Consider the following 19,130-nt stretch of genomic DNA (forward strand, 5'->3'; position numbering starts at 1 on the left):
GGAATTCTCTGTTCAATTCTAATTGATGGGCATCCCCCAATCTCATTCCCATTGAAGCTGATCAATAGGGTAGATAAACTAGTGATTAAGTGAACCTCCCACCCCCAGTGATCCCACTGACAAATTACAAAATATGCAAACTGATCAAATTAAGTAACTAAATGCAATAGCTTCACTGATAATGTTTGGATCTAATATATTCATTGCAAGTCCAAGGCATCTCATCTTCACAGATGTAACCAAAATAAAACAGTTGTGATTCTCTGTACGTTTAGCAAAATTGTCAGTTTGTGCACATCGGTCAAAGTTATATTGGCTCAGAGAGGTCAGTAGAAGTAAATCATAGCATGGTTAACTGTGTCTTCACCAAGCCTCTTAAATTGTAAATGTCTAGAATTTGAAAATTTAAATATTCAGATGGTAGATTTTTTGATTTCTGCCTAATTTAATATTTTCTACTTTTTAACTCAGTCCTTAATATCCCAAATAACTTTCCAGTTCCTCTTCAGATAGCTTAATCAGCTTACCAAGATGCTTAAAAAGGTACTGGGCATTCTTTTCAATGGTCTTATAATCATTTGCTCTTTAAAATGTTCCACAGCTGAACTTCAACAAACATATCCTGACATATTCAAATTTACTTTTAACCATATGACAATTACAGCACAGAAACAGGCCATCTCGGCCCTCCTAGTCCGTGCCGAACTCTTACTCTCACCTAGTCCCACCGACCTGCACTTAGCCCATAACCCTCCATTCCTTTCCTGTCTATATAGCTGTCCAATTTAACTTTAAACGACAACATCAAACCTGCCTCAACCACTTCTGCTGGAAGCTCGTTCCACACAGCTACCACTCTCTGAGTAAAGAAGTTCCCCCTCATGTTACCCCTAAAGTTCCTCTTGTTTGAATCTCCCCCACTCTCAATGAAAAAAGCCTACCCACATCAACTCTATCAATCCCCCTCATAATTTTAAACACCTCTATTAAGTCCCCTCTCAACCTTTTGGCAGATCATTGAAAGTTCTCCCAGCATGACCTTATCCAAACTACACCAAAGCCTCAGCAGATATGGAAAATAAATAAAAGTGCGATGCCGGCAACTGAAATAATAGCAAAAAAAAAGTGGTGGCAGAACTGTTCCAGTGAAGAATCTAGGGAAAGTGAAAACAAGTAATATTTTGGGTGAGGGATCCTTCATCAGAACTACGATATTATAAAATGCCTGTCTTGCAGTCAGAATTCATGCTCCTTATCACCTGATCTGTTTTAACTAATTTCCATATAGTATTTTGTTTTGCACTTCATTCCCCCCCCAGTCTGTGTCGAAAACTGTAATCCCTCCACTCTTTCTCCAACCCTGAGGAAAGATCCCTCATCTGAAGCATGGACTAATTTCTCTTCCATCAGAGGCTGCTTGACTGGTTCAGTTCTTCCAGTACTTCAGTGTTTGCTTCACCAGATGTTTTTCAGCCTCTCCCTTTTCCATTTGCTGGGCTATTCTGTTCAACTTTATTCATGCTAACTTTTTTTTTCAGAATCAGAATCAGAATGGAATGCTATTTTGCATTGGTCTTCATGGTGGCAGACATATCTAACATGTCAAAGAGATACGATATGGATGTGAGAGGAGGTGAGGACCTCGATACAATAGGTATCAGTAAAGAGGTAGTGCTGAGCAAACTTGTAGGCCAAAAGATAGCCAAGTCCCCTGGTCCTAATGGAATGCATCCCAAGGTACTGAAAGAAATGGCAGAGATATTATAGAGGCTGTGGTGATAATTTACCAAAATTCTCTGGACTCAGGGCAGATTGGAAGAAGGAGAATGTCACATCACTATTCAAAAAAGGATGTAGGCAAAAGGCAGATAACTATAGGCTAGTTAGTTTAACCTCTGTAGTTGGGAAAAATGATTAAAGCTATCATTAAAGAAGAAATAGCGAGGCATTTGGAAACAAATTAGATTAGATTACATTAGATTCAACTTTATTGTCATTGTGCCGAGTACAAATACAAAGCCAATGAAATGCAGTTAGCATCTAACCAGAAATGCAAATAATAATGTTACTTACAAAATAACTGTGAATAAAAAGTAAGTGCTATAGCACACAAATATAAAAGTACTGAGACAGTACAATATGGGTGCAATACTGCTTAGTGCTGTGATGTGAGGTTCAGCAGGGTCAGAGCCTCAGGGAAGAAGCTCTTCCTGTGCCTGCTGGTGTGGGAGCGGAGGCTCCTGTAGCGCCTACTGGATGGGAGGAGAGTAAAAAGTCCATGGTTAGGGTGAGATGCATCCTTAACAATGCTTTTTGCCCTGCCCAGGCATTGTTTATGGTAGATGTTCTCAATGGTGGGCAATTGGGTGCTGATAATCCGCTGGGCAGTTTTCACCACATGCTGGATTACCTTGTGGTCCAATATGGGACAATTGCCATACCATACTGAGATGCATTTGGTGACTATGTTCTCAATGGTACAGCGGTAAAAGTCCGTCCGTATCCTGGGACAGAGGTGAGCTTTCTTGATGCTCCGCAGGAAATAAAGGCGCTGCTGCACCTTTTTGATTAAGATGAAGGAGTCCAGGGACCAGGTGAGCTCCTCGGAAATGTGGAGACCAAGGAATTTGAAGCTTGATACACGCTCCACTACAGCTCCGTTGATGTAGATGGGCTCCTAGCATGCCTGAAGTCCACAATGATCTCCTTGGTCTTCTAGGTGTTAAGGGCCAGGTTGTTGTCGGCACACCATGCGGCCAGGTACTGGACCTTGTCCCTGTAGGCTGTCTCGTCATCCCCTCTGATCAGGCCAACCACTGTGGTGTCGTCTGCGAAGTTGGTTACGGAGATAGAACCATGAACAGGAACGCAGTCATAGGTGAAAAGGCAGTACAGAAGAGGGCTCAGCACACAACGTTGAGTTACGCCGGTGTTCAGGGTGAGAGTGGAGAAGGAGGGGTTGTCTAGCTTAACTGATTGGGGTCTGTTAGTCTGAAAGTCCAAGATCCAATTGCAGAGGGATGAGCTGATACCAAGCTGGCGAAGTTTGGTGATCCATAAGGAAGCCACAGCATGGATTTAACAAAGGCAGATTCTGTTTGACAAACCTATTAGAGTCCTTTGAGGATATAATGAGTACAATGGATAGAGGGGAATAAATGGACGTTATTTACCTGGATTTCCAGAAGGCAGTCAATAAGGTGCCACATAAAAGACTTATCCATAAGATATGGATACAGATATATGGGGGTGATCTATTAGCATGGATAGAGGATTCGTTAACCAATACAAAGCAGAGAGTTGGAACACACGGGTGCTTCCCTGTTGGTAACCAGTGGTGAGCGATTTGCCGCAGGGGTCGGTGCTGGGCCTGTAACCAGTCATGATATTTATTAACGATCTGGAAGAGGCGGCTGAGTGTAGTGTATCTAAGTTTGCTGATGATACTAAATTGAGTGGAAACGCAAATTGTGCAGAGGATATGGAGAGTCTGCAGAGATATATAGACAGGTTAGGTGAGTGGGCAAGGATCTGGCAGATTGAGTGCAATGTTGGTAAATGCGAGGTCATCCACTTTGGAAGGAAAAATGGAAGAGCAGATTATTATTTAAATGGTAAAAAATTGCAGCATGCTGCTGTGCAGAGGGACTTGGGAGTGCTTGTGCATGAATCACAAACGGCTGGCTTGCAGGTGCAGCAGGCTATCAAGACGACAAATGGAACATTGGCCTTCATTACTAGAGGGATTGAATTTAAGAACAGGGAGGTTATGTTGTAACTGCACAGGGTACTGATGAGGCCGCATTTGGAGTACTGCATGCATTTCTGGTCTCCTTACTTGAGGAAGGATTTATTGGCTTTGGAGGCAGTGCAGAGAAAGTTCATCAGGTTGATCCCAGAGATGAGGGGGGTAGACTATGAGGAGAGATTGAGTTGCTTGGGAATGTACTCGCTGGGATTCAGAAGGATGAGAGGAGATCTTATAGAAACATTTAAAATTATGAAATGGATAGATAAGATAGAGGCAGGAAAGTTGTTTCCACTGGGAGGTGAGACTAAAACTCAAGAGTCAGAGGAGTAAATTTAGGATGGAGCTGAGGAAGAGCTGCTTTTCCCAAAGAGTGGTGAATCCGAGGAATTCTCTGCCCAATGAAGCAGTGGAGGCTACCTCAGTAAATATGTAGGTTTTTTGAATAGTAGGGGTATTAAAGATTATGGGGAAAAGGTCCATGGTCAGATCAGTCATGAGCTTATTAAATGGCGGAGCAGGCTCGATGGGCCAGATGGCCTTCTCCTTCTCCTATTTCTTATGTTCTTATGATCACTGACATGCATTGTGAAAATCGTTTTGTGGCAGCAGTACAGTGCAATACACGAAAACTTACTATAAGTTACAATGAGAATATATAAAAGCAAAAAGTGCTGCAAAAAGAAAACAAAATAGTGTTCATGGACCATTCAGAAGCCTCATGGCAGAAGGGAAGAAGCTATTCCTGAAATGTTGTGCGTGCATCTTCAGATTCCTGTACCTCTTCCCTGATTGTAATAATGAGAAGAGGATATGTCCTGGATGTGACGATCCTTTATGATGGATGCCACCTTCTTCATAGTCATAGTCATACTTTATTGAACCCGAGGGAAATTTTGTTTTGTTACAGTCGCACCAACCAAGAACAGAGTATAAATATAGCTATATAAAACCATAAATAATTAAATAATATTATGTAAATTATGCCAAGGAATAAGTCCAGGACCAGCCTATTGGCTCAGGGTGTCTAACCCTCCAAGTAAAGTTTGGTGGCCACAGGCAGGAATGACTTCCCTTCCCTTCCTGACTTCCACCCATACTGACTCAAAAGAGGATTCTGCTACATTATCCACCCTTTCTGTAGCTGTAATAGTATCCCTAACCTGCCACCCCTCCTCCCCTTCCTCCCCTCTCTCTATCCCCTTTAAAGCACTGAAATCCAGGAATATTGAGAACCCATTTTGAGAAGCTCTCTATTATTTCTGCTGCAAAATAGATATGTACTACAACACAAAGACAGGTCTTTAAACCAAATGCGATGAGGTTTACACAGCACACCGGAGAATAGTCCTAATCACAGTGTACAACTCTTGCCTTATTTTCTGCCTGAAATTTTAACTCTATAATGGAATCTGTTTTTGAGACTATGTGCAATGTTCTCACATCACAGTAAATAGCATTTAGAGTTACCAACCAGATGTACAATGTTCTACAGTCAATTCTGGTAAATTACAAAAGTCTCTGGCTGATGAAATTCAAAGGGGTTTAATTTATAGAAACATAGAAAACCTACAGCACAATACAGGCCCTTCAGCCCACAAAGCTGTGCCGAACATGTCCTTACCTTAGAACTACCTAGGCTTACCAATAGCCCTCTGTTTTTCTAAGCTCCATATTCCTATCCTGGAGTCTCTTAAAAGACCCTATCCATTCTGCCTCCACCACTGCCGCCAGCAGCCGATTCCACGCAGTCACCACTCTCTGTGTAAAAAACTTACCCCTGACATCTCCTCTGTACCTACTTCCAAGCACCTTAAAACTATGCTCTTTCATGCTAGCCATTTCAGCCGTGGGAAAAAGCCTCTGACTATCCACACGATCAATGCCTCTCATTATCTTATACAGCTCTATCAGGTCACCTCTCATCCTCCGTCGCTCCAAGGAGAAAAGGTTGAGTCCACTCAACCTATTCTCATAAGGCATGCTCCTCAATCCAGGCAACATTCTTGTAAATCTCCTCTGCACCCTTTCTATGGTTTCCATGTCCTTTCTGTAGTGAGGAGACCAGAATTGAGCCCAGTACTCCAAGTGGGATCTGACCAGGGTCCTATATAGCTGCAACATTACCTCTCTGCTCTTAAACTCAATCCCACGGTTGATGAAGGCCAATGCACCGTATGCCTTCTTAACCACAGAGTCAACCTGCGCAGCATTTCCTCAGCAATTTTGTGATAGTTGTGTTGGAGTGAATTTGAAATACAATGTTTCATTCCGGACATCAAAATTCATGAAGGATATATCAGTGTTGGAGTAGCTGCAGCATTAAATTCTTGGTATAGCGCAGGAATCAGTTGTCATAAAGCAATTTTAGATACACTCAGCCTATAAACACTTGTATAAAGAAAATTAAGGAATTGCATCACTGATCTGAGAGAAACTAATTCTGGAGTCCAGGAAGAACAAATCAAGCAGACAAATTAAAGTCAGGCTGTACAGTGATGATGCTCAATACATTCTCAGAAGGACTAATGCAAATCAAATTTCTCATACCTTAAAAGTTTGAGGATACATCAACTGGTAATTGCAAAACTGCAATTAAATAGTTTTTTTAAAAAGAAAGGTAAGAAGATTATGAGTAGGGAAACAATGGAAAAATATGTAGACCAATCATTTTCTAACAGAGGAATACTGTGTCCAGTTCTGGTCACCTCACTATAGGAAGGATGTGGAAGCATTGGAAAGGGTACCGAGGAGATTTACCAGGATGCTGCCTGGTTTAGAGAGTATGCATTATGATCAGAGATTAAGGGAGCTAGGGCTTTACTCTTTGGAGAGAAGGAGGATGAGAGGAGACATGATAGAGTTGTACAAGATAATAAGAGGAATAGACAGAATGGATAGCCAGCGTCTCTTCCCCAGGGCACCACTGCTCAATACAAGAGGACATGGCTTTAAGGTAAGGGGTGGGAAGTTCAAGGGGGATATTAGAGGAAGGTTTTTACTCAGAGTGTGGTTGGTGCGTGGGATGCACTGCCTGAGTCAGTGGTGGAGGCAGATACACTAGTGAAGTTTAAGAGACTACTAGACAGGTATATAGAGGAATTTAAGGTGGGGGGTTATATAGGAGGCAGGGTTTGAGGGTCGGCTCAACATTGTGGGCCAAAGGGCCTGTAATGTGCTGTACTATTCTATGTATGATCTATGTTAATAAGGTCAAAATAGTACATGACATTTTTCTGTTCATGTTTCAATAGTAGTCGCAGAAATGTAAAAGCTTAACTATTTTTAGTCATTATCCAAGTTATTATCACTAAATTGATTACCTTCAGCAGGACCTCACCAAGATGAAGGCAGTCGTTTTACAACATCCACTGCAAAGAAAGGTGCAGCTGCCATTCAACAAAACATTAGCCAACCCAATAAGAATAGGACCCACCAGCAATAACTGCTACCCAATGGGGGTGGGTGTGGCAGCTGTGCCACAATGTTGACTTGTAGGGTAAGTATTGTGTAGTGGCATAGGAGATGATCCGCTTTGTAACCATACCAAGTTCCACCACTTCTACGTAGTCCCATATCCACACCTTGGGTTTCCTATTGCTCAGGCTCTTTACTCGCTCCCAGTTTGGTTTTGATAATAAGTTTAAGATTGTCCAAAACTTCAGGGAATTTTGTTTTCATGGTGTAACATTTCCTTGTAGTTTCTGTTATTCCATATGATTTCTTCATTAATTTGCCTACACTGAATTAAGAATTATAACAGTGATAATGAACTGGAAAACTGGATATGAGCAACCTATTTTTATTTCAGATTTTAAAATATCAAAATGAAAAGACCTAATTATTATTGCTTTGGGGTTAGTGGCTTACAGGTGGTCCAGGCGGTCCATCGAGACCATTTTCACCAGGTGGTCCCTGAAAATTTATAAGATGGCAAATAATCAGAATGGTGAAGTGTTAAGACTGATGATGCCAAATACACGCTTAATACACCTTGACAGGAATTCTAATTTAGGTAAATTAAAATGTCAACGTACAAGGTCAGGAATCAAAAGGTTGAACATGTTGGGACTAATGTCCTGAGCTGCCTATATTTCCATGCAGTTAGTATTACAGGAAAGGCAGACGAGCTGAGGGTGTGGATCAGCACACAGAATTATGACATTGCAGGAGTGGCAGGACTGGCGGGGTTCCATTATTTTAGACATTTTAGGGCAGGAGAGGTGGCATTACTAGTCAGGGAAAATGTCACAGCGATCAGGCTTTATGGGTTGAATGAAGGAATAAGAATGGCATGACCACATTAATGGAATTATATTATAGACCATCCAAAAGTCCACAGGACTTAGAGGAGCAAGTTTGTAGAGAGATTGCAGACTGTTGCAAGAAACATAAGGTTGTGATAGTAGGTGATTTTAACTTTCCACATATTGACTGGGGCTCCCAAACTGTAAAAGGGCTGGATGGTATAGAGTTTGTCAACTGTATTCAAGAAAGTTTCCTTAATCAGAACATAGAAGTCCCAACTAGAGAGAAGGCAATACTAGATGGCTCATTAGGGATGAGACAGGGCAGGTGACAGAAGCTTATGCAGGGGAACACTTTGTATCAAGTGTTCACAATGCATTAGTTTCAATGTAATTATGGAAAAGATAGGTTTAGTCCTCAGGTTGAGATTCTAATTCAGAGAAAGGTAAATTTTGATGGTATCAGAAAGGATATGGCAAGTGTGGATTGGGAAAGTTTGCTTTCTGGCAAAGATGTACTTGGTAAATGGAAGGTCATCAAATTCTTGAGAGTGAAGCAGTTTTATGTTCCTGTCAGAATAAAAGACAAGAATAACGGGTTAATGGATCCTTGGTTTTTGAGAGATATTGAAACCCTGGTTAGGAAAAAACCGTGAGGAATATAATAAATGCAGGAGAACGCTAAAAAAGGAAATCAGGAGGGCGAAAAGAAGACACGAGGTTGCTCTAGCAGACAAGGTGAAGGATAATGTGACGGATATATTAAGAGGAAAAGGACTGCAGGGGACAAAAACAGTCCTCCAGAAGATCAGAGTGGTAATGGCTGAAAGAGATGGGGGAGATCTTAAATGGATTTTTTGCATCTGTATTTACTCAGGAGATGAACACAGAGAGTACAGATGTAAGGCAAAGCAGCAGCGAAGTTATGGACCCTATAAAGATCAAAGAGGAGGAGCTGTTTGCTCTCTTGAGGCAAATTAGGGTGGATAAATCCCCAGGGCCTGTCAGAATATTTCCTCGGACCCTGTGGGAGGCAAGTGCAGAAATTGCAGGGACCCTTGCAGAGATATTTAAAACATCCCTAGCCAGGAGTGAAATTCCGGAGGATATTTAATGTTGTTCTGTTGTTTAAGAAAGGCTCTAAGAATAATCCAGGTACTTATAGGCAGGTGAGCCTGATATCAGTAGTGGGAAATTTATTGGAAGGTATTCTAAGGGACAGGATTCATAAGGGACTAATTAAGGATAGTCAACATGGCTTTGTACATGGTAAGTCCTGTCTAACCAATCTTATAGATTTTTTAGAGCAAGTTACCAGTCAAGTTGTTGGAAGGTATGTCAGAGGAATTTGTATACATGGGATTAAGCAAGTCCTTTGACAAGGTCCTGCACATGTCCATGGACAAGGCCCTGCATCACTGGCTTGGCATTCAAGGTGAGGTAGCAAACTGGATTAGTCATTGGCTTTGCAGAATAAGCCAGAGAGTGGTTGTAGATGGTTGCTTCTCTGACTAGTGGTGTGCTGCAGGGATCAGTGCTGGGTCTGTTGTTGTTTGTCATCTACAGTACTGTCCAAAAGCCTTTGGCACATGTAAACAAATCCCGTAAAGCAAAGATGCTTTCAAAAATAATGAAATGAAAAGTTTCTACAATTAAAAAAAATGCTATAAAGAATAGGCAACAGTAAAAAAACTAAATCAATTCAATATGTGGTGCGATTACCCTTTGCCTTTAAAGTGCATCAGTTCTCTTAGGTACACTGTTGTGCAGTTTTATATTTTAAAAAATGGCTGGCAGGTAGTTCTAAATATCTTGGAGAACTTGCCACAGTTCTTCTGCATACTTCAGCTATCTTGCTTGCTTCTGTCTCTCCAGGTAATCCCAGACAGCCTTGATGATGTTGGGATCAGGGTTTGTGGAAGCCATACCATCTGAAATCACATAAAACCTAGGATGCCTAAGACTTTTGCACAGCACTGTATATCAGTGATCTGGATGATAATGTGGTAAACTGGATCAGCAAATCTGTGGATGACACTGAGATTGGAGGTGTAGTGGATAGCGAGGAAAACTATGAGAGGACCGACCAGCATGAGTGGCAGGGCATTGAGCAGTGCAGTAGAAGAGAGGGATCTGGGAATACAGATCTACCAGTTCTTTGCAAGTGGAACTTCAGGTAGATAAGAGTCATAAAAAGAGCTTTTGGCACATTGGCCTCCATAAATCAATGTAATGAATACAGGAGTTGGATGATATGTTGAAATTGAATAAGGTATTGGTGAGGCCTAATTTGGAGGATTGTGTGCAGTTTTAGTCACCTATCTACAAGAAAGATGCAATTAAGAGTGAAAGAGTACAGAGAAAATTGACAAGGATGTTGCCGGGACTTGGTAACCTGAGTTATAGGGAAAGGTTGAATAAGTTAGGATTTTATTCCCTAGAACATAGAAGACTGAGAGGAGATTTGATAGAGGTACAGTATACAAAATTATAAGTGTAACAGATGAGACAAATGCAAGCAGGCATTTTCCACCAAGTTTGCTGAGACTCCAACCAGAGATCATGGGTTAAGGGTGAAAGGTGAAATTTTTAAGTGAAATATGGGGGATCTTCTTCACTCAGAGGGTGGTGAGAGTGTGAAACGAGCTGCTAGTGCAAGCGGTAGATACGGGATTGATTTCAACATCTAAGAGAAGTTTGAATTGGTACATGGAAGAGAGGGGTATGGGGGCTATGGTCTGGGTACAGGATGATGGGAATTGGCAGATTAATTGTTCAGCACAGACTAGATGGGTCAAATAGCCTGTTGCTGTGCTGTTGTGTTTTATGACTCTGTGACTTTAAATGTGGAAAAGGCCTACTGGAATTAATTACCGCCATACCACATAAAACTCTCACAATGATGGAAAGAAATTATTGATCATATTATGCATTGAATATCTAATTTTTAAACAATACCGATTTTACAAAATGGTTCTAAAATAAGGTTAGGTAATACCACAAAATAGTGTTGTTTACTCACTGGGTTTCCAATTTTTGATACTCCCTATGGAAATACATGAAATATAAACATTTATTAAAATATCCAAATTATTGATTATATTTTACATTCTAAATGTAAAATGATTTTCTAAATTCTTCGCTTGTGGTACTCAGACATGTGTTTCCATGCATGACTTATGACTTGGGTAAAGGTAGCAGCCAAGATCAATCATACGTTGAATCCAGCCCATTCCTGTATCGTATGATATCAGTCGAGTTCAAGCCTCACTACTACTATCATACAGGGAAGTGGAGCTGTCCCAAATAGTTTTTCAATCTCAGGTGGCAGATTTTGCCACCTCACCAGAGCCCCAATGCCTGTTAACATTTCACTTCTGCCAAAAGCCAGCTGGACTATTTTAAAATTTAACTGACAGTCAGATTCATTCAAAGAGTTGTAAATTTAAATAAAGTAGAAAATATAAGAAAATAAAGTGCTAGATACCATATATATTTAAAACACATTTTAAGTGATGGAATAAAAATAAATTTAATTGATTGAAATTTAGTAATTCATTAATGAAACAAAAAATTAAACTACTTATGTAGATTAACATTTGTAATCTAATTTGGTGACTATTTAAAGGAGTAGGTGGCAACACATTTTGTGAAAGTACAAATTGCATTTTGTGCCTCAATCCACTACATTTAAGCTCTAAGCTCTGCCCCTGGACTTGATGCTGAATCTATTGGCAAAGCCAGAGAATAAATACACTGGTTAAGCTCCACCTTTTCTTGACTTCCACCCTTCTGTTTGGCTCACCCATGCACTGTGGCTATCTCAGTACTTTCATTGGGAAAATTCCAAAATGCCCCAAATAGAAAAAAATGTGAAGTAAGGCAATATTAAGAACTCACTGCATGCAGCTGCCTGCCATTTATCAAGAATTGCAGAGAAACTGAACCGTTGCATTTTATCAACCTTGTGGAATTATAGTGGTTGGTAGCAATACAGCTGCTGATTTCCTCAGTCATCACACTTTGTTGGGAAATAACGTGTGTGTTTATCCAGTAGTCAGTTAATGTGAGGATCATAACTTGTAATATGTGTACAGATAACCTCTGGTCTCTTGTTAAACTTTGAGACACTGTGGTTTGAGTGGGGTTTAATAAAACTGAGTAGTTGAATTGGTCTTCATGATAAAGGATTCAAGTACTATGATTAAGGAAAATGATGTCAAAGAGAGAATGAAAGTTAGATTTACTACAAAATGTTGTATCAAGATATCAGAAAAAACAGTCCTAATGCTTCTATGCTTACATCAGGTTATTCTTTATTTTGTGTTTCTGTGGAGCTCCAAGAGATGCTAACAATGTTATTTAAATGCAACAAATAACCTGCTGCAAGAAACTCACAGCTCATTCGGAATCCGTCAGGGGTGGCAGGGAAGGCATTGTCCACGTTTCAGGCTGACACACTGCATGCAGAGTCTTGAGTCTTTACTTAAATACAAGTGGTTGTAAAATGAATGAATGACATGGCATGAAGATAGGCAAATGGGGAACATTTACTAAGCTTGATGATACTGTACTCTTACCATAGACCCAAAGGAATGCTATTCCTGACTTCATAGATCATAATCATTTTTGTGCCAACCATTTTAAAGTAGCTTGGCATAATTATGAACCATACTGTATTTGTTTCCACCTCAGTATCAATTACTTTTTGCCAATTTAGGCAGATGTTTACAATTGAGAATGATTTGCTTGTTCTGATGTGCCTAATTAAGTCAACTTGGGGTTCACAGATTTTGCCAGAGGTCTCCGAGAAGGAGATAGTGCACCCTTTTTGCTGTGGTTCTCAAGGTTTCCAGTGAAATCATGCATGCTATCTCTCCATTTTGATTAGTCATGGGCACAAGATTGCAACAAATCAGCAAGTTGTTTAATTTTGTTTGAAAGTGGCTTTGAGAAAATCTTCAAGAGTATTTTCTGTATCTTCCAGGCAAGTCCTTGGTGTGACACAGCGTGAATTATAAGGTCTATATTAAAATTCTGCTGTCTACTCTGTAGACACTAGACTAATTTACAGTAGATTGTACATTGGTTCAGTATCATTTTATCAGTTCCCTATCATTCTTCAGTTAGAGGAACCCCAATGAAGATTGCACTGTGCAAGAGTATTATAAAGATTAATACTTACTGGTGGACCTTCTGGACCAGGAACACCAGGGGGACCCTTCAAGAAGAAATGGTTGTAAAATTATTACACTGGTATGTTCCAGACCATGAGCATGCAATATCTCATTTGAATGAAATTCTTGTCTCCATTTTATCTTCCAGCTAAAATAGGATAAATGAGTCATTCTTAATCCAATGCTATATAAAAAAAAGCATGATTCACTTCATCATTCTTTCCTCATTTTCTCAAGTGCAATTTGATTGTGTTGCAGCATGTATCTGAACTTCTCTGTATCTTTTTCTCTTGGTGTGCCATTTTTAACCAGTATACCTATGCAGTCAACATTCACCTTTACTGTCAATCTCTCAAAACAAGATGCTCTGGAACACCGCTGTATGTTTTCGACACCATGGGCCCGTCAGGAGCACGGATGAGCTGCCAGCAGGGGTCATATGTTCCATGGGTAGAGGAAAAACAGAGGCCTCTGGCTCATACAGAGGTTTGTTCTGATGCTCATTCAAAGTTATGTTATGACGCCAGGGGCATGATAGCTGAATTCTCCAAATCTTGGTAAACCAGTTTGAGGCAATCTACCAAAATACTGTACATACAGGGTTATCTGTAATAAAAATAATTTCTCCCTGTCCAAGACACGGAATGGACCATCTTAAGGGACCTAAGGGGATGTTGATGTACATCAAGGTGGATGAAAACAATGACATAGAATATGGGTCAAAAGGATCCCAAGAGTGCTGTATGCTATGATGGGAGGTAGGAATAGGTAAAAAGGAATTGAATTTACTGAGGAGGGTGGAACGCTGGTGAAAGGCAAACATGGCATCAGTAATAAAATCACCTGGCACGCGTAACGCCTGCCTGTATACCAACTCAGCTGCAGATGACTGCAGGTCCTCTTTGGGAGCTGCTCAGAACCCCAGCAGGACCTATGGGAGACACTCGTCTGTCAGGGAGGCCCTCATAGCAGCTTTTAAGAGTAGTGAAACCACTTGCATAGGCATTGGACTGTGGGTAATACACTGTGGTGTGATGTAGCCTAATGCTGAGATTCTCGGCCATCGCAGCCTATAGAGTCATTGAGAAATACAGCACAGAAACAGGCCCACCAGCTCACCTAGTTTATGCCCAAACCATTTAAACAGCCTACTTCCATCAACCTGCACTGGGACTATAGCTCTCCAAACTATCCTAATTTCTCTTAAACGTTGCATGCACCATTTGTGCTGGCAGCTCATTTAACACTCACACAACTCTCTGAAATAAGCAGTTTCCCCTCATGTTCCCCTTAAACTTCTCACCTTTCACCCTTAACCCATGACCTGTGGTTATAATCCCAAGCAACAGCGGAAAAAGACTGCTTGCATTTACCCTATTTATACCTCTCATAATTTTGAAAACCTATGTCAAATCTCCTCTCAATTTTTTACATTCTGAAGAATACAGTCATAACCTATTGATTCTTTCCTATAACTCCGGTCCTCCAGACCTGGCAACATCCTTGTAAAATGTCTGATATGATTTAGGGACCGCAGTCAATGAGGAAATATCATATGGGAGAAACTCAGGTGCTGATGAATGCCCGAGCTACATCTGTGGCTGTTGTCGATGCTAGAGGGATGACCACCGGCCACCTGGTGGTACAGTCCAGTTGGCCAGTGCTGGTGTGAGTGGGAGAAAGAAGACCAAAAAAGTTTCACATTGACATGGTCAAACCGTCACTCAGGGACCTCAAAAGGTGCCAATGGTGCCTGAACATGACGGTTAATTTTTGCCCTCTGGCACTCCACACAGGCTGCAGTCCAATCATGTACATCCTTTCTAAGGCTGTGCCACAACACTTTAGTACAACCAGTTTCTGTGAGGCCTTCCTGCCCGGATGTGAGAGGTCATGTATGGAGTCAAAAACAGTCCGCCTCCATTTTGCTGGCACTATGGGGCAAAGGTGATCAGTTGAGGCTTTGCATAGGAAAGAAACCCCAGCTTCCCTGAGCATAATGTCAGCCAACTGCAGGCCCATGACTGCTGTTCGGTAAGCCTGGACCTCTGGGCCTTTAGTTTGTTGCTGCCATGCTGGCATAGTCAACCCCTATGTGTATGGCCTCACAAATAGTTTTTTTAGTAGTTCGGGGTGGTGGGAAATCCATACTTTTGATGAGAGGGTTTTTGCACCTTCTGCGGAAATGTGATGGCTGAGAAAGTCGATGGGTGACAACCCAAACTGGCATTTAGCAGGGTTAATAATCAACCCATGTTAGCTTAAGCATTTGAAAAGTGTGCAGAGATGAGATACATGTTCAGATTTGGATGCACTGGTGACAGGTTGTCATCCAGGTAAACAAAAAAAAATCTAAGTCTTTTAATACAGAGTCCATCAGCCGTTGGAAAGTCTGTGCTACATTTTTCAGCCCAAATGCATGCGGAGAAACTCAGAAGGCGCAATTTAGAAAGCAACAAAATATCAATGCACTTAGTTCTTCCAAGTATTGGGAAGGGGGCAGCTCGGCTCTCCTTGAAAAATTAGGCTTTATTTTTATAACCAAGTCAATAGATATTTACCCGCTTCCCATCCAATGCCCGTAGATCATAAGTAAATGAAAATTTAACAAAAATGCAGATGCTAGAAATCTGAAATTAAAAAAAAAACGGAATCACTGTAAAATCTCAGCCAGTCAGGTAGCATTTATTGAAAGAGAAACTGTCATTGTCTTGGAACTGAGATCCAGCTAGCATTTTCTGTTTCTATTCCAGATTATAAGGCTTCATTTTCCTTTGACAAGACCTTCTTACAAAATGTTTTTATTCCATTTTTTTTGTTCCACCAGCATTCCCATTTCACGAAGACATCCCAGTGTATTTCAGTATGTTCTTATAATTTATGCTTACTGTTTCCTTTCTGTTCAGTCTCACATGGGCACACACTTCAGCTCTGTGCTTATATTTCCTCTTGTGCTTTCCTTGACAAGCTCTATACCAAACAGTGCTCTTATTCACCGATGCTTCTCTTAGGCTTCACTTCCCTTCATCACAATTGGACTTCCTTTTCTTCCCATTTCCATCAACATGCATTCTCTCTCACTTCTCTACTTTTCAGTGCAAACCAGTCTTGACATTTTATTCTGTTACAGTGATACTTTTCCCACTCTACCTACTGTTCTTGCAACAATGATTGTTAACATTGTATCTTGACGTATAAGAATTGTAATGGGAGCTTTGCAATTGCCAAATTTTCTGAGAGCTTTGTTGTCTGTTTTGAAGCAATTAATCAACTTCATTTAGCTTTTTTGTTGGCATATGGAGAGAATAAATACATAACCATCCAAATTATATGGCAATTAAAATCATTGCAGAAGAGCAGTTGAGAATATTTTGATTATCATTTTCACCAGCTTTGGGTGAGGGAATCATGAACTGTGTCTGTATCGAGCCAGATGGTTTTCAGGAAGTTATGAGACACAATTGTTGGTGAGACCACATTTTTTTTTGTCTAGACAGAAAAATTCATTGGAAAATTTGTCAGTTCCTTTACTCTGGAACATGTTCAGAGAAAGAGAGATCTGCTTTGGAGTCCTAAATGTGGCTGATTTCCCTTATTTAAATATTTTAATAAGGCCCCTACCTGTTTTAAATGGAAACATTCACCTTGTAAATTGAAATTGGTTTAAAAAGCCTCATTTTTGAAAGCACAACCATTTATTAGCTGTTCTACAGACCAGAAATTGAGACACAAACAAACGCGCCTACATCTACCCCCTTTATATTAAACTTACTTTAACAACCTTACTTGGTTGGAAATTATCTATATCAAATGTTGTTAGAACAGTGGCAGTGGTGAAAAGATTTCAAGACTAGAAAGTCACAAGATTGATCATTACTTTGTGCAAGAATATTGAAAATTAAATTCAATTTTGCTCAGCAAATATGAACTACAATTATAAGTGACATTAAAACATATGCTACATCAATAGCACTCCGATGCAACGTTATTTACTTTTTTTATGCTGGAAGCTTAGAAGCAGACATTTAAAGGTTAAATAATGAGAATTTTTTATGTTGCCTGGAGGACTTTACATTGTCTTGTAAATCCCAATTTGATGGCTAATAGCCATTTTATTACAAATACCAATATGTATGATTAAAATTAAATGTGCAGCTCAATCTGTTGCAGATTAACCATCTAAGTGGAACAGGTGAAAGGTTGAAAAGCTGAAAAATTGCCTCATGCATTAGTTATTGGCTTCTTGCAAACCGCAATCCACCACATTTATCTTTCCTTTGCTGTTAAGAATTAATGACCAAGAAGGAAATACATTATCTGGTAGCATAATCAGATAGGGTCCAGTGTTCCTAGCTAAGTAGATGCTTCCCACTAGTCTCAATTGGCCTCAATATCCTTGAATCAGGGATGATGAAAAACCCATATTTCTCACTCTATATTGGGAAGTCCATATCCATGGATACTAGATGAGGATAGGGTCAGGTTCACTGATAATACAGATTGTACATTATGCAAAATGGCCTCCTGAAGCTGATCGTCTACCTCAGAAATAAGAGCAACCAATAGGGATGATAACAAAACACAATTGAAATCTGTGACTCTCATACCCAAGAATGATCGTATCTTTTGCAGTGGCAGATATTCAGGAAAGAGGGAAAGCGAGCTTTGTTAACCATACTGAGGCAAATTGCCAAAACCTTAAGACTGTGCTAAAAAGATTAGAGGATTACGGGCTCAGAACATAATGCGACAGCTGTGAATTCTTTATAATCTAGCATCATTTACAGTGGTCACACGATTGATGCACAAAGATTACACAAGTGTGCTGAGAAAATTCAAGCAGTGGTGGATGCCCCAAGGCCAAGGGATGAGTCACAGTTGTGTTTGTCAGTTACTAAAACAGGTTCCTGCCAAACCTGGCTACTGTGCTCTACCCCTTAAACTCAATATTACAGGTCAGGAAGGAATGGCAATTGTCAAAGCAGTGTGAGGTGGTTTTGCAAAAGATAAAAGAAAAGGTGACATCAGACACTGTACTCATACATTATGATCCACACTGTCCAGTGAAGTTTGCCTGTGATGTCTGACCTTTGTGGGCTAGGTGCAGTTATGTCATCTGAAACAAAGAGGTTCGATGTCTCACTCCTGGACATGCAGTCCTGGTGAGGGACTACAGAGGTGATCAACGGTGGATACTTGGAAAGATTAAGGACAGAACTGGACCACTCCTTACACAATGGAGATTGCGGTTGATGCCATCAGGAGTTGGCACAATGATCAGTTGAGGAAAGCAGAGTCAATCGTTGGTGAAGAAAGGTGTCCACAGCTATCTGAACCACTCCCTGCAGTCCCACAGTCAACTCTACAACCACCACAGAGGAAGGCCCAGAAAGTGAGATTGTTTCACTGCCACAAGTCTCTCCTGCCAAGCAGAGTGTCCTAGATCCCCACCCTACCCCTCCGGTCAGGAAAGATGTTATCCCACAAGAGTAAAAATCCTCCACAGCGATTAAATCTTTAGCCCTGAATGGGACGGTTTAAAATTTACTCTGCTGTGGATATCTCTATAGTACTTTTATTATGTAGTACATCACATATTATATGCATTCTGCATTGAGTTGGAGTTTATAGCAAAACAGGAAAACATGTTTGTGTATTTACCGCTTCAGTAATATTTGAGTAACATTGTAAATATATTGTTTGATTAAGCATTCATTTTCATAATTTATTACAGATTATATGTACAAAACACTTGAATGGCATATATCATTACACCATCAAGTCATAAGTATGCGCTTCACTAAAGTAAAAACTAAGCATATATGGTATCCTGGGCTCCTGTGTTTTTCTTTTGATGAGTTTCAAAACATAAACACTTCTGCCTCCTGGATTTGCATCCATTGAAAATGAGAGTTTACTTTCAGTTTCCAGTCAGACTCCAAAAAAGAGAATCCTTGC

General features: G+C 40.4%; 1 protein-coding gene across 1 annotated transcript in view; it reads right to left on the minus strand.

Moving 5' to 3' along the window:
- LOC140189858 (uncharacterized) overlaps nucleotides 1-19,130 on the minus strand; it is a 126,316-nt gene that overhangs the window by 61,937 nt on the left and 45,249 nt on the right. The window contains 3 exon segments of the mRNA XM_072246221.1: nucleotides 7,619-7,663; nucleotides 11,018-11,041; nucleotides 13,181-13,216. Coding sequence (XP_072102322.1) covers nucleotides 7,619-7,663; nucleotides 11,018-11,041; nucleotides 13,181-13,216 — 105 coding nt within the window.

Source organism: Mobula birostris, chromosome 1 (assembly GCF_030028105.1).
Source record: "Mobula birostris isolate sMobBir1 chromosome 1, sMobBir1.hap1, whole genome shotgun sequence".
NCBI lineage: Eukaryota > Metazoa > Chordata > Chondrichthyes > Myliobatiformes > Myliobatidae > Mobula > Mobula birostris.